The 24,364-nt window shown below is 54.1% G+C and overlaps 1 protein-coding gene across 1 annotated transcript in view; it reads right to left on the bottom strand.

Annotated features, from left to right (window-relative positions):
- Nucleotides 1-15,082, bottom strand: part of LOC123091631 (protein DETOXIFICATION 21) — a 33,175-nt gene extending 18,093 nt beyond the window's left edge. The window contains exons 1-2 of the mRNA XM_044513197.1: nt 14,731-15,082; nt 14,030-14,571 (exon numbers count right to left, since the gene is read on the bottom strand). Coding sequence (XP_044369132.1) covers nt 14,030-14,571; nt 14,731-15,021 — 833 coding nt within the window. The 5' untranslated portion in view covers nt 15,022-15,082. The remainder of the gene's footprint in view (nt 1-14,029; nt 14,572-14,730) is intronic.
- Nucleotides 15,083-24,364: the final 9,282 nt, after the last annotated feature.

Here is a 24,364-nt window from a genome sequence, read left to right as displayed (position 1 = left end):
CCGAGTGAGAGGTTTGCTCTTCACTCGGTAGGATTTTTATATCTTAGGCGAGCACTGGGCTGCAGCTAAGCCCCCGAGTGAGAGGTTTGCTCTTCACTCGGTGGGATTTTGATAACTTAGGCGAGTACTTGGACTGCAGCTAAGCCTCCGAGTGGAAGTCTGGCTTACCACTCGGTAGGATTTTCATAACTTAGGCGAGTACTTGGACTGCAGCTAAGCCTCCGAGTGAGAGGTTTGCTCTTCACTCGGTAGGATTTTGATAACTTAGGCGAGTACTTGGACTGCAGCTAAGCCTCCGAGTGGAAGTCTGGCTTACCACTCGGTAGGATTTTTGATAACTTAGGCGAAACGGATTAGCAACTAAGCCTCCGAGTGGGAGTCTGGCTCACCACTCGGTAGGATTTTTTACAAACTTAGGCGGAACGGATTCGCGGCTAAGTCACCCACTGAGGGGGGATTTTATTGGACAAAATAAAAAGTGAAAAAAATTATGGAGGAACTATGACACTATTATTTTGAGGTCCATGAACTACAGAAGTACTTTATTGCAACTCATCCGAGCGATAAAACTTAAGTGTAAAATGGGCGGAGTAGTTCCGCGTTCCAAGCTCGGGGCTCGTCGATATTATGCTCGACGTTGTAAAGACGGTACGCCCCGTTGTGAAGAACTTTGGTGACGATGAAGGGTCCTTCCCAAGAAGGAGCAAGCTTGTGTTGTTTCTTCTGATCCACTCGGAGAACTAAATCTCCTTCTTGGAAGGCTCGACCTCTCACATTTCTGGCGTGGAAACGACGCAAATCTTGTTGGTAGATGGTCGACCGGATCAGAGCCATCTCCCTTTCTTCCTCTAAAAGGTCGACTGCGTCCTGCCGCGCTTGTTCAGCTTCTGCTTCGTTGTAGATTTCAACTCGAGGAGCATTGTGGAGAAGATCACTCGGCAAGACTGCTTCAGCTCCGTAGACCAAGAAGAATGGAGTTCTTCCGGTCGACCGATTAGGTGTGGTCCGCAGTCCCCAAAGCACTGAGGGAAGTTCGTCGACCCAAGCTCCAGCTGCATGCTTGAGATCACGCATCAGTCGGGGTTTCAGTCCCTTGAGAATCAGGCCATTGGCTCGCTCCGCTTGTCCATTCGACTGCGGATGGGCGACTGAAGCGTAGCCGACTCGTGTGCCTTGAGAGTTACAGAAATCTCTGAATTCCTCCGAGTCAAAGTTCGACCCATTATCCGTAATGATGCTGTGAGGGACTCCATATCTGAATATTAGTTCCCTGATGAAGCTAACAGCAGTACCGGCGTCAAGGTTCTTGATTGGTTTAGCCTCAATCCACTTGGTGAACTTGTCGACTGCCACCAGCACATGCGTGAAGCCACTTCGCCCTGTTCTCAAAGGACCGACCATGTCCAACCCCCATACTGTGAAAGGCCAGACGAGTGGAATGGTCTTCAGGGCTGATGCAGGCTTGTGCGACATATTTGAGTAAAACTGACATCCCTCGCACTTATCTACTATCTCCTTTGCCATCTCATTCGCCTTTGGCCAGTAAAATCCGGCTCGGTATGCTTTGGACACGATAGTCCGAGAGGACGCATGATGACCGCAGGTCCCCGAGTGAATATCATTAAGGATGATTCGACCTTCTTTTGGCGTTATGCACTTCTGACCAACTCCAGTCGCGCTTTCTCTGTATAACTGTCCTTTGATTACGGTAAAGGCCTTAGATCGACGAACGATCTGTCGAGCCTCTTCCTCATCCTCCGGGAGCTCTTTTTTCAGGATATATGCGATATATGGAACTGTCCAATCGGGAATGACCACCAAGATCTCCATGACCAAGTCGACCACTGCTGGGACTTCAACCTCAGTCGGATCTGTGGCACTCTTGGGCTGTGGAGCTTCTTCGGTGAAAGGATCTTCTTTTACTGACGGAGTGTGTATATGCTCCAAGAACACACCACTCGGAATGGCTTCTCTCCTGGAACCTATCTTTGCTAGATCATCAGCTGCTTGATTTTTCAGTCGGGGTATATGATGGAGCTCCAACCCCTCGAACTTCTTTTCCAGCTTCCTCACTGCACTGCAGTATCCAGTCATGGCTGGGCTTCTCACATCCCACTCCTTCATCACTTGGTTGACCACTAAATCCGAGTCGCCATAGACCATCAGGCGATGGACGCCGAGTGAAATGGCCATGCGCAATCCGTATAAGAGGGCCTCGTACTCTGCCTCATTGTTGGAGGAATCAAAGTGAATCTGGAGCACATATCTGAGCCTATCTCCTCTGGGGGAAACCAGGACAACCCCAGCACCAGAACCATTCAACATCTTAGAGCCGTCAAAGAACATGGTCCAATGCTCCGAGTGAACTTCAGTCGGCTGCTGCTGTTCAATCCACTCGGCGAGGAAATCTGCTATTGCCTGGGACTTAATGGCTTTCTTTGCCTCAAACTTGATATCAAGGGGAAGAAGTTCAATCGCCCATTTAGCCACTCGACCAGTTGCATCTCTGTTGTGCAAAATCTCTGATAGTGGAGCGTCGCTGACGACTGTGATGGAATGATCAGAGAAATAATGAGCAACCTTCTTTGTGGTCATGTATATTCCATACACAAGCTTCTGATAATGAGGATATCTCTGCTTGGATGGAGTCAAGACTTCAGACAAATAATACACTGGGCGCTGAACTTTGAGAGCTTTTCCTTCTTCTTCCCGCTCGACCGTAAGCACAGTACTGACGACTTGTCCTGTGGCTGTGATATAGAGCAACAGAGGCTCTTTGCTGATTGGAGCAGCAAGCACCGGCTGGGTGGAGAGCAGAGCTTTTAGCTCGGCAAACGCTGCATCAGCTTCTGGAGTCCACTCGAACTTGTCTGCCTTCTTCATCAGTCGGTAAAGAGGCAATGCCTTTTCACCGAGTCGTGAGATGAATCGACTTAATGCGGCCAAGCATCCAGTAAGCTTCTGGACATCGTGCACTCGCACAGGGCGTTTCATTCGGAGAATAGTGCCGATCTTTTCTGGATTAGCGTCGATCCCTCGCTCGGAAACAAGAAAACCGAGTAACTTGCCACCAGGAACTCCGAATGTGCACTTTGATGGATTGAGCTTGATATCATACCTTCTGAGGTTGGCAAATGTTTCGGCGAGGTCAGCGAGCAGGTCGGAACCTTTTCGTGACTTGACGACGATATCATCCATATACGCTTCCACATTCCGACTGATTTGAGTGAGTAGACACTTCTGAATCATTCGCATAAATGTGGCTCCGGCATTCTTGAGGCCGAATGGCATGGTGATATAGCAGAAGCACCCGAATGGAGTGATGAAAGCTGTTTTTACCTCGTCGGGTCCATACAGACGGATCTGGTGGTACCCGGAGTAGGCGTCTAGAAAAGACAGTCTCTCGCATCCCGCGGTCGAGTCAACAATTTGATCTATGCGAGGGAGAGGAAAATGATCTTTCGGGCAAGCCCGGTTGATGTGCTTGAAATCAATGCACATTCGGAGTGATTTGTCCTTCTTCGGAACCATGACGACATTAGCGAGCCACTCGGAGTGGTATATCTCTCGGATAAATCCTGCCGCCAACAGTCGAGCCACTTCCTCACCAATGGCTTTTCTCTTCTGGACGGCGGACCGCCGAAGATGCTCTTTGACTGGTTTTGTAGATGAGTCGACTCTTAGGCGATGCTCAGCTAGTCCCCTGGGAACACCTGGCATGTCAGCGGGCTTCCATGCAAAAATGTCCCAGTTCTCACGGAGGAACTGGATGAGTGCTTCTTCCTATTTTGGGTCGAGTGTTGTGGAGATGTGGGTCGGAGCTGCATCGGGGTCGGTCGGGTGAATGTGAACAGGCTTCGTCTCACCGGACGACTGAAATGCAGACTCTGTGGCGGGTTTCTTGGATCGCAGCAAGTCACTCAGATCTGCATTTTGCTTGTATTCTTCGAACTCGACCGCCGTCACCTGGGAATCAGCAATCTTTGAGCCTTTCTGGAAGCACTCTTCTGCCTTTTTCCGATCACCGGTGACAGTGATCACTCCTTTGGGGCCGGGCATCTTCAATTTGAGGTACACGTAACATGGTCGAGCCATGAACCGTGCATAAGCTGGTCTCCCCAAAATGCCATGATATGCACTCTGAAAATCCACGACCTCGAACGTCAACTTCTCTTTGCGAAAATGTTTCGAATCGCCAAACACCACGTCCAGAGCTATTTGGCCGAGTGACTCGGCTTTCTTTCCTGGTATAACTCCATGAAAGCTCATGTTACTGGTGCTCAATCGGGACATCGGAATGCCCATTCCTTTCAGTGTGTCTGCATACAACAAATTCAGCCCACTACCACCGTCCATAAGCACTTTTGTCAGTCGAGTGCCTTCAACAACTGGATCGACCACCAAAGCTTGCCTCCCAGGGGTGGCAATATGAGTCGGGTGATCAGATTGGTCGAAGGTGATGGGTGTTTGGGACCATTTCAGATAATTTGCTTTTGCTGGGGCAACCATGTTCACCTCACGGTTAATAACTTTCAATCGACTCTTGCTCTCCACATCTGCAAAGATCATCAGAGTAGAGTTGATATGCGGATATCCTTCCTCACTGTCCTCCTTGTCTTCGGCCTTGTCCGACTCCTTCTCCTTGTTATTAGACTGTTTTCCCTGAAACTGTTGGATCAGGAGTCGACATTGCCGAGTGGTGTGCTTCGGGTAGATGATATTCCCCTCTTCGTCTTTCTTCGTGTGGATGTGACACGGCATATCCATCACGTCGTTCCCTTCTTTATCCTTTACCTTCTTAGGGTTCCAGGATCCTTTTGGTTTCCCTTTAAACTTTCCCTGAGTCACGGCCAGAGCCTCTCCAGGAGCTGCCGGTTCAGCCTTCCGCTTCTGTTTCCGACTGGCGTTTCCCTTTTCCGACTGACTCGGCTTGTGCTTGCCGCTTCGGAGTCGGTCTTCTTCTTCGTTGTTGGCGTACTTGGTAGCAATCTCCATCATCCGACTCAAGGTCATGTCACCGGTTCGACCAAACTTCAAACTCAATTCTCTGTTCTTGACGCCATCTTTAAAGGCGCAGACTGCCTGATGATCAGACACATTCTCCACAGTATGGTGCAAAGTGATCCATCTCTAAATATACTCTCTGAGAGTCTCATTGGTCTTCTGCACGCAGACTTGCAACTCCGTCAGTCCAGCCGGTCGCTTGCAAGTTCCTTCAAACGTTCTGATGAACACTCGGAACAGATCTTCCCAAGTGTAAATGCTGCTAGGAGGTAATTGAGTCAACCATGCCCTGGCAGAACCTTCCAGCATGAGGGGCAAATGCTTCATGGCCACCTCGTCGTTCCCACCACCAATCTGAACCGCCACTCGGTAGTCCTCAAGCCAAGTTTCAGGCTTAGACTCACCAGTGAACTTGCTGACTCCTGTTGCCAACCTGAAATTGGGAGGGATAACTGCGGCTCTGATAGCTCTGCTGAAACATTCAGGACCAGAAACATGCACTCGACTGCTTGTGGGCGCATCTCTGTCGAGTCCGCCTCGATGGGCTCTATTCCGGTCGACCAAACCTTGCATGATAATGGATCGCGCGTCGAAGCCTGGTTCTCTGGGGTGGACTGGAACTCTTCGCCCCGTACTGAGCTGACGTCTATCATCTTGCTGCCGAGGAGCGTAAGACCCACCCCTCGGAGGGGAATTGGGTACTCGACGCCTATCATCTCGGTCGAGTCGGTCACCATATTGGTCTCGTAGATTCTCGCGCCCTTCACGCTGCGGAGGCGATCTGGGACTGTGAGCCGACTGAACCGTATTCGCAGCGACGGATCGACTGTGAATTCTGTTGCGCGACTGCGACACGGCCGAATTCTGATCTCCTGCTGCCCGGAGCAGATCCCTGATCTGCATCAAGCCTCTGCCAGCTTCCGACTGAGAGGGCTGGATGGACTCTGCTATACGGGTCGCAGCTGCCAAATTCTGGATTGGGGTTCGATATACCTAAGTCGGCGGGAAGAGTTGACGTTGACTGGTGTCGGGAACTCGTTGCCGCGCGCGCTCGTCGAGTGCTCGCTGAAGATTCTCCAGTCGAGTGCGTTCGGCCAAATTGGCCAAACGTGCCTCCTCCAAGGCGCGAGCCTCGGGGGTTTCTCCTGCGATGGGAGTACGCAGGACATCCACGTTCCTGCGGCTAAGTTCTTCTCTTTGCAGAGAGTCGAGTGGCTCGGGCTGGTACTCTTCGTGGTCTCGTGCGGGGTCGCCTCCGTCGCCTGCTCCACCATCACGGGCGAAGCCAGGGGGACTGCGGGGCCCGTCGACCATCATGATTTCCGCCACTGGATCACTGCTATCGCACTCGGATGCGGTCTCTACGGAGCCAGTCGACAGATCAAACAGGCCGTAGAGAGATTCGTCGAGCTTGATTGCCGCAACTTGGGTGGTGGCTGTCTGGCGAGCTACCGCGTGCCTCACCCACCGCTGAATCCTCGACCGGCCCGAGCGCTTGCGCTGGCGGGAGACCGGGAGGGTGGTCGATGGGGATGTCGACCGATACGGGGTCGATGGTTGCCGCAGCAGAACACCGCGGACACATGCGTGAAAATGCGTCGCACCGCGGACGGGGAGCGCATCAACGTCGAGTGGAGCCTCCTGGAGCCAGGCGGAGTCGTCGGCGATGAAGGTGAGAGCGCCGAGACGGATCTCTCGACCCTCGACCAAAACTCCAGCAGCCACCATGATGAAAGTACTCGGAAGAATCGCAACTTCTCCACAAAATTGCTAAAAACACCTGCCCCATGGTGGGCGCCAACTGTCGTGGTTCTAAGTCTGACAGTAGAGTGGGGGGTAGGTATGGAGAGGCAAGGTTCTAGCTATGGAGAAGTTGTAAACACAAGAGATGTACGAGTTCAGGCCCTTCTCGGAGGAAGTAAAAGCCCTACGTCTCGGAGCCCGGAGGCGGTCGAGTGGATTGTGTGTATATGAGTTACAGGGTGCCGAACCCTTCTGCCTCTGGAGGGGGGTGGCTTATATAGAGTGCGCCAGGACCCCAGCCAGCCCACGTAATGAAGGGTTTAAGGGACATTAAGTCCGGGGCATTACTGGTAACGTCCCACATAAAGTGTCTTAACTACCATAAAGTCTACTTAACTACAGGCCATTGCAGTGCAGAGTGCCTTTTGAACTCCTGGTAGTCGAGTGAGTCTTCGTGGTCGAGTCCTTCAAGTCAGTCGAGTGGGTCCCTCGTTGGTCGACTGGAAGGTGACCTCTTCTAAGGGTGTCCTTGGGCAGGGTACTTAGATCAGGTCTGTGACCCTACCCTAGGTACATGACTCCATCACGGCGCTTTCATGGCGCGCCTCCTCGGCGGTCGTCTCTTCGTTCCCTCCGACGTCGGTTGCGGGTGGCTTGACTGGTGCGACCTCGTCCGGGGTTGTCCCTCGCGGCCGCAAGTTTCGGCCTTTCCGGCCATCGGCGTCTTCGGTGGGCGATGCCTCGCCGGCGGCGGCGCCCTGGTTTCCTAGGGGGGAAACCCTACTCCCTCCCCTCCCTCGGCCGGGTGGTGGGCTGGGCCTAGGTGGGCCGTCGATTTCGGTGGTTCGGCCTTCCTGTGGCCCGCTCTCTGGGCCTGTGGGGGGAGGTGGGGATCCTGGGCCGTCCCGGGCCTCTGCCGTTCGGCCTGCCCTTGCTGGACTGCCTCTTTCCCTGGCCCAGGCGGTCGGGCCGCTCTTAGAGCTCGCCCCTGCCCTCTCGCTAGGGCTCGACCCACCTCCTCCCCTCCCCACCCCGATCCCATCTCCGCCGCCATCCCCTCCCTCCCCGCCCTCCCGCTCGCCCTCTCGGGTCCCTTCCGCCATTGGCTCGCGAGCAAGGTGACGGCGCCCCTCGGCCCAAGCGGCCTGTCGATAGCCGTGATAGTGGGGCGGCCCAAGCCTCGCGCCGTCCCTCGTCGGATGGGGCTCGCCGGGAGGCCGAGCTCCACGACTCGATGCTCAAGGGCAAGGGGGCGGCGTCCGCATCTGATGGGGGGCGGCGTGGTGCTGACCCACGGGACCGCTCGCCGGAGCAATGGCGCGGACGTGGCCATGACCGGGACCGCCGGTCTCCACCTCGCCGTTCCCGCTCTCCAGTGCGTTCCGGCCTCTCTAAGGCATCCCCCCGCGGCACTATGATCCCCCGCGTCGTCAGGCGCACTTTCCGCCTCCTGGCCCCAACAACCGCAATGGACGTGGTGCCTTTGCGAATAAGAAGAAACGTGCCGCGAATCAGCAAGCCGCAGCCGCATCCGCCCCGGCATCCTCCATCTCCAACCCCCCCATTGTGCCTACGGCGGGAACTCCCCGTCCACTGGCCCCGGCGGTGACGTGCTTCAATTGCGGGGAGGAGGGGCATTGCCAGGTCGACTGCACTCTGCCGCCCGCTTGCTTCAAGTGCAAGCGCGCCGACCACCCCGCCGCGCTCTGCCCTGATCATCCGTCAACAGGGGTCCTTGGCCTCTTTGGCTACGCTCTCGATGATTTGGGCTTCTTCCAGATGGATCTCCCAGTGCCGGCAGCTTCCCCCTTCCTGACTGCTCTCATCTCCGTCCTTGACGGCAAGATGGCGTCCCCGGGGATCATTGATGAAGAGCTTCGCCACCTGTTCAACCCGGATTGGGACTGGGAGGTGGCTCCCATTTCTGATCGGGAGTTCACCGCTGTCTTCCCTGATCCTGTCAGCCTTCGCTACGGCACTCACAGTGCGGAGTTGACCCTAGCTCTTCATCAACTGAAGGTGCGCATATCGGTGCCATCAGTGGATCCCCTCGCCGTGGCCTCCCTCTCCACCATGTGGGTTCAGATTCGTGGGCTTCCTCCCATCGCTCATGTGGAGGGGGCTATCCGGGGCATGTCCCTGCTCCTGGGCAAGATTGTGTCGATTGATCCTCTCTCGCTGCTCAAGGGGCCGGCTGTGCGTGTCCAGCTCAAGTCACCGGACCCATCCAAGCTCCAGATGACCTTCAGGATGTTCTTCAACGATGCTGGTTACGATCTCTGCGTCTCCGTCGAAGAGGCACTGTCCGCTTCCCCTGTGGACCCCGTGGATGGTTCCGACCCGGAGGACGACCCGGGCCGTGAGGGTGATGGTGACCCCCCTCTGGGTGTGATCTACGTCACCACCCCTGGAGCCGTTCCCCGGCGTTGGAGCGCTCGGACAAAGAATCCGAGGAGGACCGTGGTGCCTTGCCCCGGACTGATGCGGCGGTCCCTCCGGCTCGCACCAAGACCATCACCCCGGTCCTCCCCGCGGATGCTTCGAGTGAGGGGGAGGAGGACATCGCGGCAATCGCTGCCATGCTTGATGAGGTGGCTTCCATACCTCCTGGTGCCATAATCCCAATCTTCATGGAGGCGCAGGTCTCGTCCTCTGACGGTGGCGTTAGCGACACGAGCAGCGTGGGCATGGAGGTGATCCCAGCATCTTCTCCCCGTCCCTCCTCTCCTGCCCTGCCCCAGGAACTGTCCGGCGCTGTCCTCATCATGCCACCGACCCTGCCCGAGCTCTCCGGACCGGTGCCGGCTTCGGGTCCCTCGGCGCGGGTCGCCCCTCCCCGCCCTCCCGCGGCCAAGCGGCGCCCGCGGTCGACTTCCACTCCGGCGACGTTGGCTTAGAAGAGTGCGCGGCTCGGGTCGGCGACCCCCCTGGTGGGTTCTTCCCCTACCGTTGTGGAGAAGGCTTCCCGCCGTGCCGTGGAGCGGAACCTTGATGCAGGTCCATCTTCCCACCCTACACCGGCTCCTTTCCGCAATGAGGATGTGATGTTTGAGGATACTTCCTTTTCGGCCCTTGCGGGCGTTCCGTTGGGTCACTTAGCGAAAGTCGCAGCGGATTCCGCCATAGTTTTCTAGGGGGAGAAAGGTCCCCCCTTAGAACAAATTGCCTCCCTTCAGGCCAAGGAGGTCTTGGAGGGGCGGCTTGCGGCAGCTCGGGCTTGTGCGGCGGCTGCGGCCGATGAAATAACACCCCCGACTCCGCGCCCGACGCATAGTTCATCGACTCGGGACCTAGCCCCCGAGGAGGTCCGTGGCCGGACCCGTTCGCAGACTGGTCAGTTACGCCGTGCCCTGAGTGCCAACTCCATAGTGGGGTCCCTGGAGGACCCTGTTTGCGAATAGTTATGCGTGCGTTATTCTGGAACCTACGGGGTTTCGGCCATGATGGCCGTCGTAGGCAACTGATTGATTACATGTGCGACGAATCTGTGGATGTGGTTGCGATTCAGGAAATGCTGCGGCTGGATTTTTCTTTGGCCGAGCTTGAGCGCTTGAGCCGTCACTTATTCGCCTGGCATTGGTTACCGTCTAGTGGAGTGGCTGGACACTCCGGTGGGATCCTTCTAGGTGTGAAGGATGCCACCTTTGAGGTGGGATCCATGGATCGTGGATCCCACTTTGTTAGTATGGAGCTGTGGGAGCGTGATGTTAACTTCAAATGGGAGGTTATTGTGGTCTATGGCCCTGCCGATCATAGTAGGTCGGCTGCCTTCCTGGACGAACTCCACACTAAGATTGCCTCCGCGACGCTTCCGGTTGTGGTTGGTGGAGATTTCAACCTCCTTCGCTCAGCGGAGGAGAAGAGCAACGCAGGGGTTGACCTCACGGAAATCCGTCGTTTCAACGACTGGGTAGCAGACTTAGGGCTGCTCGAGTTAGATAGGGTTGGGGCGAGATACACCTGGACCAATAGACATGTTAACCCAACCCTTAGTGTGCTTGATCGAGTATTTGTCTCCCCCGACTGGGAGTTGCGGTTCCCCCTAGCCTCTCTCCAGGCCATTACGCGCATCGGGTCGGACCATGTACCCCTTCTCTTGTCCTCTCGTGATGAGAGGCCTCGCCCCCCACCGCGGTTTCGTTTCGAAACCTTTTGGCTTCGACAGCCGGGCTTCATGTCCGTCATCCAGTCCCACTGGGCCTCGGCTTTAGTGGAACCCCATAGGGCGATGTCGCTCCTTGATGAGTGGCATCACCTGTCCAAGCGCTCTAGGCAATTCATGAAGGGGTGGGGTGCCAATGTTGGGCGGGACCTTCGGGTCCAAAAGGCTTCCCTTCTCGAAGAAATCCGCGCGCTGGACCTGCGCGCTGATACCTCAGGGATCTCCGCTGAGGAATGGGCCTATAGATACAACCTGGAAGAGTCCCTCATGGAGATCTACTCTAAGGAGGAAGAATTTTGGCGCCAACGCGGATCCATAAAATGGGTACTGTTTGGTGATGCTAATACAGCTTACTTCCAGGCGATCGCCAACGGCCGCAGGAGACGTTGCTCCATCCCCCTTTTATGGGAGGGCGGCCATCTGTTTCAGGATCCACCAGCGATTCGCGCCTTGGTGGATGAATTTTATAAGTCGTTATTTATGGGCCGTGCCAGGGGCGGTGTCGCTCTGGCCGACCATATTTGGTCACATGACAAGCTAGTTTCCCCGGCGGAGAATGCGGCATTGTTGGCCCCATTTGATGCCGCAGAGGTGGAAGCGTTCGTTAAATCGATGAACCCGGCTTCGGCCCCAGGCCCCGATGGGCTTCCAGTCCGTTTTTTCTAGGCCTTCTGGCCGATGGTCAAGGAGATCATCCTGGAATTATTTAGGGACTTCGCCAGGGGGACATTGGACATGTCTCGTCTCAACTATGGGATCATCTCCCTGATTCCTAAAGTCCCGGAGCTGCCGACATTAGGCAGTTCCGCCCCATCACCGTCCTTAATGTGATATTTCGGATTCTGGCCAAAGGGTACGCCACTAGGGCGGCCCTGATCGCTCCTCGGATTCACCACCCGAACCAATCGGCCTTCACGAAAGGTAGATATATTCTTGACGGGGTCCTTATCCTCCATGAAATCATTCATGAGGTCAAGACCAAACACCTTCGTGCGGTGTTCTTCAAGATCGACTTTCACAAAGCATATGATACCGTCCATTGGTCCTTCCTTTGGGAAGTATTGCTTAAGCATGGCTTCGACCCCCATTGGGTGGCTCGGGTGATGCAGCTTGTGACGAGCGGTCGTACTGCCGTTAATATCAATGGGGAAATTGGGCCCTATTTCACTACGGGACAAGGTGTCCGTCAAGGGGACCCGATTTCCCCCTTCCTTTTCAACCTTGTGGTTGATGCGTTAGCCTCGATTCTTGATTTGGCAAGGCAGGCAGGCCACATCAGGGGGATTTGCCCCCATCTTGTGGCCAATGGAGGCCTGACCCATCTCCAATATGCTGACAACACCATTATGATGGTAGAGGGTTCGGATGAGGATATCCGGAACCTCAAATTTCTCCTTCTTTGTTTTCAGGAGATGTCGGGCCTCACGATCAACTTTGCCAAAAGTGAGGTCATGGTGCTCAGGTACTCACCGTCGGAAGCCCAGCACATTGCCAACCGCTTGAATTGTCGGTTGGGGTCATTTCCGACTACTTACCTTGGCTTGTCGGTTAGTGATAACAGTCTACTAGAGAAAGATTTCCGCCCTATAGTTGCCAGGCTCCAACCACGGATGGAGCCTTGGCAGGGGAGATGGCTATCCAAGGCCGCTAGAGTGATTCTGATGAATTCCTCCCTTATTAGCCTCCTGATGTATCTCATGGGATTCTATAGTTTACATGAATCCCTCCATCAGGAGGTAGCCAAAATCCTCTCTCGGTTCTTCTGGGCCGGCGAGAATAATAAACAGAAATACCACATGGTGAAGTGGTCTGAAATCTGTAAGCCTAAGGACCAGGGTGGTCTTGGGGTCATCTCATCCAAGCGGATGAATATCGCCCTCCTCTCGAAATGGCTCTGGCGGATCCAGACTGAGGAGGGCGGCCTTTGGCTGGAGATTATCCGTGCTAAGTACCTTCGTGGTCAACCTTTGGCCTTTGCCTCTCGGACAGGCGGGTCCCAGTTCTGGCAGTCAGTGATCCGTCTGATGCCGGTCCTACGCATTGGGACCGCGATCTCTGTAGGGTCCGGTGCTGGTACTCTCTTTTGGCTAGATCGATGGGCAGGGCCCCGCTCTTTTGCCATGCGCTTCCCTTCATTATTTTCGATCTGCACCCGCCCACTCTTATCGGTTGCGGTTTCCCTAGTAGACTTGGGGGTAGTTACCTTCCGCCGCACCTTTGGGGTGGCGGAACACGAACAATGGGACGGGCTAGTCGAATGTATTGCACTCCGCTCTCCTTCTCCCGAGCCGGACTCGCTATCTTGGCATCTTGAGCCGAATGGCCGCTTCTCAACTAGGTCCCTTTATCAGGAAATTGTACCCACTCCGGGACCGGTGGAATTATCCGTTCTTTGGGAAATCAAACTTCCCCTGAAGATCCGCATCTTCCTTTGGCAATGGGTTCGAGGCCGATTACCCTCGGGCATGGAGGTCCGCAAGCGTAGTGGCCCTGGGGATGGCCTTTGCCCCCTCTGTTTGGTCCCGGAAGATTGCAACCACATTTTCTTCCGTTGCCCTGCAGCTCAATTCCTATGGAGTTGCTTCCGGGAGGTCGTGGGTGGCAACTGGTGCCACGATAACCTCCCGGACTTGTTTGGGGAGGCATTTAGCCTCCCGGGTCCCCGGAAAGCCGCCACTTGGGTGGCTTTGGGGACCCTTGTTTGGACCTTGTGGTGCTCCCGCAATAAGCTTGTCATTGAGCGTGTGATTCTCAACTGTGCGACTGACGCGATTTTTAAAATGTGTGGCCTCTTACAGCTCTGGAGACCGCTTAGCAAGCGGCATGATCGGGACATCCTTGACAGCATCAGCGCAGGCCTTCGATCTTCGGCCGCTGCCCTCTCGCCAGCACCTCCTCCTCCGCCACCCCCACCCGAGCCAGATTAGCTTTCTTTTTCTGTCTTCTTCTTCTTTTGGGGCTTGTTCCGCTGTGCCCCCAGCATGACTTGTTGACTTGTTCGATGCCTGTACTCTTATGTTGGATGCTTGGTCGTTGGCTTTATAATATAAAGCGGGGGGAAACCCTTTCTCGGAACAACTTGAAAATCAGGGAGTGAAGTTGTTAATGGTTCTTGCTTACCAAAGCATCACACCAGAGGACATGGAGAGCTTGAAGGCAGCACCGAGATCGGCGAATGCAGCTGATGAGAACCCTGTCCACGTCTGAGGGCATCCACCGAAGAAGACAAAGACAAGCTGCCCAAATACAGGGATCCACACGGCGATGATATTGGAGCCCATCACCCCCGCGAGACCGAGGTGGAACCTAGCCGTGGCGAGCCAGGAGAGGAGAAGGTGGATGCCGAAGTTGAGGAAGGCGAGGTAGGTGATGATGGCGTTCTTGCTCTGCGCCTGCAGGTACATCTGGAGCGTGTAGGACCAGACACTGGAGAGCATGATGGGGATGTACCAGAGGGCGATGGTGCCGGCGACCGCAAAGATGGCAGGGTCCTGGCCGAGGAAGACGAGGAGCGGGGAGGTGAAGAGGTAGATGGGGAGCATGGCGACGGCGCAGGCGAAGAGGATGACCCATGAGCGTTGGAGGTAGATTCCTAGCATGTGGTACTGTTTGGCACCGTACGACTGACCACATAACGTTTCAAGCGCGCTCGCCATGCCCATCTGCAGTCCAAACATGTCCATGATGCTTAGTGTACTTTCGATAAGTGACACTACGTGACTATAATAAGCACATCAAATGACTTTACAGACGATGATTGACGATGTATTCACAAAGCGATCGAAAGAGGAAGAACAAGAAAAAGAACAGCTGCGAATTACCAGGACGCCGATGCTGAAGCGCATTAGGACGGTGGAGACGAGCGCGTAGGCGGCGAGCTCTGTGGGTCCGATGTGGCCGATGAAGGCCTGGCTGATGATGGTGAGTCCGAACGTGGAGAAGCGTGTGCAGATGGACGGCCCCGCCACCGCCCACAGCTTCCTGTTCTCCTCCACCAGCCGCTGCCCCAGCCCTTCCTCCTTCTCACTTTCATCTCCCCCGGCGCTGCTCCGCCTATCAATGTCCGCCGGCGGCCAAGCAGGTTCCAGCAGAGGTACCTTGCTCTTCTCCATTGCCCTCTCCACTGTACGCGTTTAACCAGCTAGGTTGGCGCAGACCGACGCTAGCTATGGGGATGGGCTTGGTTACGTGGGATAGAGGGACCAGGTGGATATATGTGGACATGGATAAAGGTCACTCATTTCTCAGGTGGACCAAGAAACACGTGAAGCACGCGGCGCATGCACTGCGCTATACCAAGCGCTTTCGAGCTAGCCTGTCGCCGGGAACAGGATAGGCGCGCTTGAGCGGCACCGGTGATTAATGGCGATGTCGCAGTGCGTCAACGATTGGCCAATCGATCGACGTGTCAAACTCTATGGTTGGTTGAAGCGTCCATGAACGCGTGCTTATTCTACGGTACGCCGAGGGCACAAACTCCGTCGTGAACTCGTGATATGATTTCTCAACCGCCAAGCGCGCTAGCCAAACAAAAGCCAGGATATCAACGACCAATCACAAATAAATCTGGTTTTGCTACTTGTTAGAAGGGAGAAAAATGTGTTAGAATAAATCCGAGGCATACCGTCGATCATCCGAAGACCAAGCAATCATCACACGAGCATGACACTGAGATTTGTTAACGAGGTTCACCGATATGGCTACATCCTGGGGCTTGACTACGGACGCTCCTCCCCGTGACACCTCACAATAACGCACACCGGCCACCCGGGCGCAGGCACACGCCGCCGGCTCCCCTTGCGCGCATATGCTATTATGTTGGCATAGGTTACATCGTGTGTCTATCCCCGTTATATATGAAAGGCCTAGGATACAAGTGTCCTACTAGGACATGACTTCACATCCTGTGTAAACACTATACAACTACAAGTCCAACTGTAACCTACTTTGTACACAATATTCGACACAACTCTAAGAAACTCCACCTTGGCGAATATTCTTCACCACCTTGGATTCGTCCATGCGTCAAACTTCCATGTACATTGAACTTGAGTTTATCCCATGAGCACCGTTGCTACTCCAAAGACTCCATGTGACTCCACCTGCAACTTGTAGTCCCTTCTTTTCTTGACCACAGTCAACACTCGAGCGAAATTAAGTTCCACATTACTCTAGTTTGCGCTCCCAACTTCCAGAGTATCAATCCAACGCCATCACACACTGATCACTGACCTGCGTGAAAGTGAACAACTCACATATTGGGTGTCACACATAAGAGTTACCTGAACTCAACATCACCGCTCCTTTCTTGATGTCTGTCTGAAACTTGAAGGAATTTCACCATTGCTTGTAGTCATCCCGAGTCAAATTCGCAGTTGTCTCACCACATGTATGACCACCAGAGCCCTGGCCCGTCTCCATGTCCCATGCATAGCGCACACCTCGCCGCTATTACCGCGTCGAGCCTCCGCTGTCCAGGTCGAGTCTCAAGGGTCGCGAACCCACACCACTCAACCCCCACTGCAGAGTACCATCGATCATCACCGACCGATGACGAGTTTCACGCTTCCATCAGACCACTGGGCTCTAGTCCAAACTACGTGTCACTCGCTTTTTCCCGTTTGCTGAATAGGCTTCGATTTCCTGGATCCTTACACCGTAGCCCCTCAATCCAGCTCCACCTTCAACATGACTCTATGGTAGATGATCAGTACACCCACACGCCCCGTTGACTTCAAGCTCTCATGTGCACCGTCTTGAATCAACCCCGCGCCATAGTCTTGTCGAAGCCACACAAGCCCTCGGGGCCTGCGCCACGTGTTTCCACGCCCCAGAAGTCGGTCACCATCAGCATCACGCTCCTACATCATCATCGCCGATCCCGCACCGTCTTCTGTACCAACCGACTTGCGTCGATCCCGTCAGACTGCCCGGTCCGACCTAGCCGAACTCGTTCGACTATATGACACGCTCAAGGTTCCCAAATCATCTTTCGCGAATTTCCATCCATCACGTGATAATTCCATCTTAGCTGAATTGACTTCCCGCAATGCCTTCAAGCATCCCTGTTGTGCCAACAAATCTTCCGTCCTTGTCTGCCATAACCCAAGGTTTCTAGTTCCGATGAACTTCTCCACCTCAAACCCGATGCCCGATGGCGTCATGATTCTTTGTACGGCTGACCTTGCAAAAATAACCAAGCTTCTTTCCACGATGCCAAAGTACATAAGTAAACCTAACGTGGTCACCTCCCAGTGCTAGTAGCAATTCAACCAAAACAATGTTGGTCTTCACGTGGTGTAGCTCCTAGGCTCAACTCTCAATGCTAGCTATTTGCTTTGTCAAATCCTTAGCCTTCCTGATGTACGCATATCTCTTGATAGACTTTTTCCTTTAGATCAACAATCCACAGCCTCTTCGAACCTTGCTCATGATACCACTTGTTAGAATAAATCCGAGGGATACCGTCAATCATCCGAGGACCAAGCAATCATCACACGAGCACGACACCGAGATTTGTTAACGAGGTTCACCGATGTGGCTACATCCCCGGGGCTTAACTACGGGCGCTCCTCCCGTTGACACCGTCACAATACCGCACACCGGCCACCCGGGCGCCGGCACACACCGCCGGCTCCCCTTGCGCGCCTATGCTATTATGTTGGCATAGGTTACATCGTGTGTCTACCCCCGCTATATATGAGAGGCCTAGGATACAAGTGTCCTACTAGGACACGACTTCACATCCTATGTAAACACTATACAACTACAAGTCCAACTATAACCTACCTTGTACACAATATTCGACACAACTCTAACAAAATGACTGATGGAATAGTTGTTGTATTGCTTGAGCCTCATGGGCATATATATAAGAGTACATGGTCATCTTGGAGTACAAGTTAAGGTAGGAACAAATCCTACGTTATCCTAAGTTTTCTAAATAAACATTATACTCAACATTTTCCACGGTCACAACGGTAGCGACGCAGATGGTGAGACTGGAGAAAAATTCTAAGGCAAGCCGACGGACACCCCCCATAATCGTAATGGTCGATGCATCACGTAAGTCATGGTTGGAGTGAAAACCGGCGAGATTGCTCAAGCAATGCGGTAGCCCTTTGTGTCGTTTGTCGAGGTAGCCGAGAGCGTAGGTGGTGTAGCCGTGCGAAGAATGCCGTGATCGATATTGAGTCAGGGTAGCTGGTGTCGAGGAAGTCGCCGTGAAGCCGCGGGCACAAGGAGGTGCCGAGTTAGTCATGGGCGCAGTGGTGTCGAAGTAGTGGTGCGTCTGGGAGAAGATGGTATTGACGACGCGTCGCGCCGGGTTTGCCAAGACCGGGGACACATCATGGATGAATGCACGCATCGGTGTTGCCAGTACCGAGTATGCGTAGACGGATGAAGACGAAGTTGACGAAGCGCCGCACCAGGCTTGCTAGGCCCGGGGACACGTCGTGGACGAAGACACGCATCGGTGTTGCTGGCACCGGACATGCGTAGATGAGGGACCTGCACGAGTTGTACGCCATGTCGAGGGGTAGGAGGGCCAGCAGAGAAGAAGACTCGACGACGGTTGTGGCGCCAATCGGCGAGGGGCCGATGTCACCAACGATGCTTGGAAGTGGTCAGGGAAGATGACGGCGACGCTGGCGACAGGCTGGTGTTGGACGAAGACGAAGGAGGGTGGATGGGCGGCGGCGGCTACGGGTGTAGCAGCGGCGGCGGCCAAAGAAGAGCGGCAGCGGCGGCGGCTAAGTTAGAAACGCGACGGCTGTGCTCGAAGTAGGCGAGGAACCCGCCAGTGTGACGGAGACCGGCGCGGACGGTGGCATTCCCACGCCGACAGAGGCGACGCGGTGCGTACCACGAGAAGTCGACACGCGGTGACGGCAGAGTGGACCGTGGGCTGCGGCACTATGGCCCAAAGGGGCGACGCAGCGACGGCGGCTAGGTCGAGGCGACGACAAGAAGTCCTCGGGGCGGCAGCGGAGACCGCGGGCCGCGGCGCTACAACCCGAAGGGGCGGCGCAGCGGCGGAGGGCAGTCGGTGCAACCGCGGAGACTGCCTCGGGGTGGAGGCGAGGACCACGTATCGCGGCGCTATGGCCTGAAGGGGCGACACAGCAACGAGGTGCCGAGAACCACGGGGCGGCGGCGCTGCAGCAGCCCGTTGCTCGGCCGCTGGAGGGGCGCGCTGATCTCGGGACGATCTTCACTGGTCCCGCACGCACAACCAACGGGACAGGTCAGTCGCGCGGCGTAGATGAGGCCAATCGCGGCGGCGAGCGGGTGATCAAGCCGATCGTGCGCAAGGTAAGAGACGCCGCTCGGTGGACGCGGGGTGGCGGCGGAGTCCAAGATGAAGCTGGCGACGACGGACGGCGTGGGACGTCGTGCGGATGAGCGTGTCAGCACCAGCACCCGGGCTGCCAAAGCAGCGCCGGCGCCCAGGCAGCGAGGCCCGAGCAACCAACATAGTAGCGGCGCCCGAGCTGAGGTAGCCGACGAGCCTGATGCAGCTGGCCCGACGCAGCCGGGGACGAAGCCGGCGAGGCAGACAACAGGGCCATCGTGTAGACTCGGCGAAGGCGGGTGGCATGGATCGATGTGCGGGCTAGCACGCGAACGACGGTTATGATGGGCCGCTGCATGAATCCCGGTTGGAGCAGGGCAGAGACGGCCGGCGTAGATCGACGGGCGGGCCGGCGCGCAGACGACGGCCGTGAGGGGGCGCCTGTCGCGCGAGGTCGTCGGGTCAATGAAGGAGCCGGCCGGTCTCGCCGGTGCCGAAGTAGAGGCGCACGGGTGTCGACGACAGTGATGACCGACGCAAACCAATCAAGCATAGATCGAAAAACAAAAAGAAACCGCCGATCAAGGTGACCGGCGGGAGAAAGAAAAATCCGGATCAAGAGATCGGGTGAAAAGACTCTAGGGCAGCCAGTCAATATGACCAGCGGACGAACCCTAGGTACGGGCGGCGATCATGAAGGCCGACCGCCCCGGGGACGGCGCGTAGGTGCGGAAGCGGAGGCGGCTAGGTATGATCGAGGTAAAACTGATACCATGTTAAAAGGAAGAAAGAGAATTTGTTAGAATCATGCACCGCATGTCATTAGGCTGGTCATAGTGGGAGTAACATAGATAGTAACATAGATGCCACATAAGCAAAAATGATGATGTGACAAGTAGTTAATGAGGAGAGAGGCAAATAGAGTAACATAATATGTTACCATCACATAGCGGTTTCCAATGCATAATGAGTCTACAAAGTAATAAATGAAGGCAACTATGTTACCACACCTATGACACTACCCACTATGAAGGTAGTAACATAGACTAGTAACATATGTATGTTACTAGTCTAAGTTACTCCCCACTATGACCAGCCTTATATAAAAAAGAGAAGAACAAAGCATACATCCAATCAGGAGAGTACGATCAAAAAAAGAAACCTCAAATCTAGTATCGGTCAAAACTAGAAGTACAAAATTTAACCCGTAAAAAAACATTCCTACAAAATAGAAAAATAATACATCAAGGTCCTTGGAATCCGATCCTCTTCTTCCTGCCCAACAGGCCAATGACGCCCTTCCGCCTCCCCCTCTTCATTGCTGAGTACCACTAGTAAATCATTTCAAACGAATGTAGATCAACAACCACATTGTACTGTTCACCGGGGTGTGCATCGGTCAGTGACATTACAAGGTGTGCGTAGCAGCGCAACATCGATCGATGGGGGTCCATTGGTACAGCTTAATAGTTATGGCCAGTCGGTAGCAAATTCACATCACCCATTCCACGCAAAGATATGATGCCTAGATGGAAAATTTTGGACCAGGTACGAGTATATGGCGACCAAGGCATGTTCTTATTTTCTCAGTGCAGAGCGCCGAGGGCACAAATGCGGCCCTCGCGTCGCCCCCCCGGGCGACTTGGGGCCGATCTGATCTTTCGCCGCGTCACCTCCCCTCATCCCCTTCCCTTCCCCGCGGCCACCAGAGATGGCCACCGGCAAAGCTCGCGCGAGCGCCGGGGAAGGTAGCGGCGGGTATCTCGGCGCCCGGATCAACCCCGTCGGCGTGCAGGCCGGAGTATCGCATCGGTGGCCTGTGGATCCTTGGGCGGCAGCCCTGTCGGCGAGGCGGCGGCGTCCGGCGGCTGGCAACGTCTATAGGTGACGCTGGCCAGCGTGCTCGGCTGCGCGGGTGGCAGGTCGCTGGTGGAGTCGAACCGTGGCGGGGTGCTCCGTTGCGTCAGATCTGGAGGTTCCCCTTTCTCCCGTTGCCTCTCTCGTCGTCCCAGTGGTTTGCAGCTGCAGGCTCTGGTGATGGTGAGCCCCGATGGTGTACTTTGGGCCCGGGGGAGACCTTGTCCGGTCTGGCCGGCCCGACGGCAGCGACGTCCACGGGCGTCGCTTTCCTTCATGAAGGCGCAGCTGAGGGCCCAGTCTAGCCACCCCAATCCCGGCTCGGGTGAAAACCTTCAATTCTCTTCGGATCTGGCGGCAGCGGCGCTGTTCGCGTTGTGACCTTCCTGGAGGTGTCGTCAGGGACACTGGGGCTTGGTTGGGAGTGCAGAGGAACTGCAGGTGGAGGGGATGGACCAGTGGCAGCAGGTGGTGTTCGTGAAGGAGGAGCGTTGTTGCATCAGACACGTCGATAACGGCGGGTCTCAGTGGCATGGAGCAGCGGGGTCTCACTGTTGGGCGTGTGTTGATAGACGAGCGCAGGATAGTAGCGTTGTTTGGCGTCGTGGTGGCGTCGACGACAGCTAGACCGAGCAAGGTTGATGCGTCCGTACAACTCTGAAGATGGAGTTGTGGCAGTTGACGGCGGTGGCCTCTGAGAGCGTGCCGAACCAGTGTGTGCCCCATACCCGCAAGTGGCTTAGTTGGGGTCTCGGGTTTTAGATGTTAGGCTTGCTGCGAGGTCTGTTTGGTATTAGGCCTGGACTATCAGCATCCCTTAATCAACTGGACAGGAGTAGCGACAGATGTTGCCTAGACGGTGGCTTCAGAGTTACCCGGCAAGAGGCCTGGACTAAGTGCATGGATCTTTCTAGAGATTCCACTACATACTACCCCCTCCGTCCGGAAATACTTGTCGGAGAAATGGATAAATATGAATGTATCTAGAACTAAAATACATCTAGATACATCCATTTCTATGACAAGTATTTCCGGATGGAGGGAGTACATACGAATGTACATAGACGTGTTTCAGACTGTAGATTCACTTCATATGTAATTCATAGTGGAATCTCTAAAAGGACTTGTAGGAACCTAGGTAGAGTTCATAAGTTGTTAGTGCTCTTTGTTACACCATTAAACCGTTATGATGATCCATATGCTTCAATACTATTGTCGTGTCTCATGGATAATAGACCCAGACAGATTCTATGGGAATCATATTACACACAACATCTCCTTGATGACAGACATACAAGCTCTTTCTGGTGGAAAGCAGTGCATAAATTACTCCCTCTATGTAAAGAGGAGCCATTGTGTGTAGCTGGTTTAGGCAACACAATTGCATTCTGGAAGGACAAATGGAAGGGTCAAGCGATGCAGATCAGCTACCCACAACTAGCCTCATTCTACAGTACAGATATCTTTCTGCAGAAAGTTTTGGAAGTTCCCAATTTAGAGGACATGTTTCAACTCCCTCTATCCTCCCAAGCATACCAGCAATTCCTACAGCCGCAGTCACAAGTACAGGATAGGGGACAACTGCAAGGACGAGACAAACGGGGAAATCCATGGAAATCCAGCAACTTCTCGGTTCTAAAGATGTATAAAGCCATAATTAGACCGAGTACCTGCCACCCGATCTTCAGATCCTTATTGAAATCTGATGCGCAACTGAGGCACATATTCTTTTTCTGGTTACTGCTTTATGACCGTATCAATACCAGGAACCTCTTGAAAAGAAGATCCATGCACTTAGAGGATTTTTTTTGAAACGGAGGCAAAATAACTGCCTCATCGATTAATTAAGAAGAAGAGAATTGCCCGGTTAATCTATGAAAAACCGGGCTAAAACCAATACAATCAGACCATAATTGGGTTACTCACCAATCATGACCCCACGAGCACACGTGCAACCCGCCAAAGCCTCCTAACACACAATAACTCCTCATGTTTGTACACCACAATTTTGAACCCGACAAGAACATCCCGACAAAAGATAATGGAGCACGCCAAAACCACAATGACGACCCAAACCGTGAGGATGAGCCGAGGGACCAGGATCATCCAGTAAGCAGCTGCGGGCGCCTTACCTATGGCGCCACTCTTCTTGCCTTTGCACCTTAGTGACTTCTCCTTCACTATACCAGTCCGAGGGCAATCACTTGCCTTCTTGTATTTGCCCTTGAATGTCGTTCCCATCAGGAGGCAAGCAATCGCCCTTCCAGTTCCAGGGCTAACAGTCTCCACGCTTGCGAGCAAGTCACAAAGCTCTTTTGTAAAGAGAGCATTGGAATTATCCGTCGGCGGGGGTGGAATGGGAGCAGAAGCCACATGTGAGCACGCAGGCGAGTTCACCTCACTCAGCTCACATGTCAAGGTTGAATCATGTCCCTCACACGTGGTTGCATGCGTGTCCACCATCATATGCTTCACTGATAGAGGCGAATCAGAGCTCACACATAACACTTGAAGCTCGGGCATCACCTGCAGCACCGGAGGCACATCCACGGCAATGATCCCGCCCTCAGCGGTAGACATCACAGTGGGCAAGGCAGACGGGAATGATGAGTTGTCCATAGCTCTAGGGGAGAAACAACCATAGAGCTCCGCAACCTTCTTCTCCACTAGCCACCAACATCAACCTCACTAGGAGGATTATAATTGTGCCCTATGCAATGATCAAACAGAAGAATCGGTCATACATCTTTTTTGGGATTGCAACTTTGCACTGGACTGCTGGAACCTGATTCTACCTAATAGACGAAGAGGAATTTCAAGCATGGATGAAATCTGCCTAAGGATATATGAGTTACCTCATGATCTGGCACTTGACATCATTCTGGTTGGATGTTGGAGCATCTGGTCAGTAAGAAATGATAAGATTTTTAGGATAGCTGCACCTCACACTATGATCTGGTCCTACTACATGAAGAAACACTCGCTGCGACAGTTCACAGAGCTAAACCAAGCAGAGCACAAAAAATCAAGGGTTGGATTGAAAATCATCTGTAACTGAGCCATGCTTCCACGAATGGGCATTGGATAGAGCTTTTTTAGGCTTTTTTGCACTTTTGTTGCTACATGTAAATATTACTTTATTTTAATATAATTGCCGTAGAACTATTGTTCTACGGTCCAGGTTTCCAAAAAGAAAAGACAGCTTGAGAAGGCCAAGCACCCACTGACAACTAGTCAACGATGACTAGGGGCACCAAAGTACGTTTGATTATTACAGCAGATTTTCATGTTTTCGTCCGGGA

Source organism: Triticum aestivum, chromosome 4B (genome assembly GCF_018294505.1).
Source record: "Triticum aestivum cultivar Chinese Spring chromosome 4B, IWGSC CS RefSeq v2.1, whole genome shotgun sequence".
Taxonomy (NCBI): Eukaryota; Viridiplantae; Streptophyta; class Magnoliopsida; order Poales; family Poaceae; genus Triticum; species Triticum aestivum.
The sequence above is the reverse complement of the archived record's forward strand: the minus strand, read 5'-3'. Positions and strand labels throughout refer to the sequence as shown.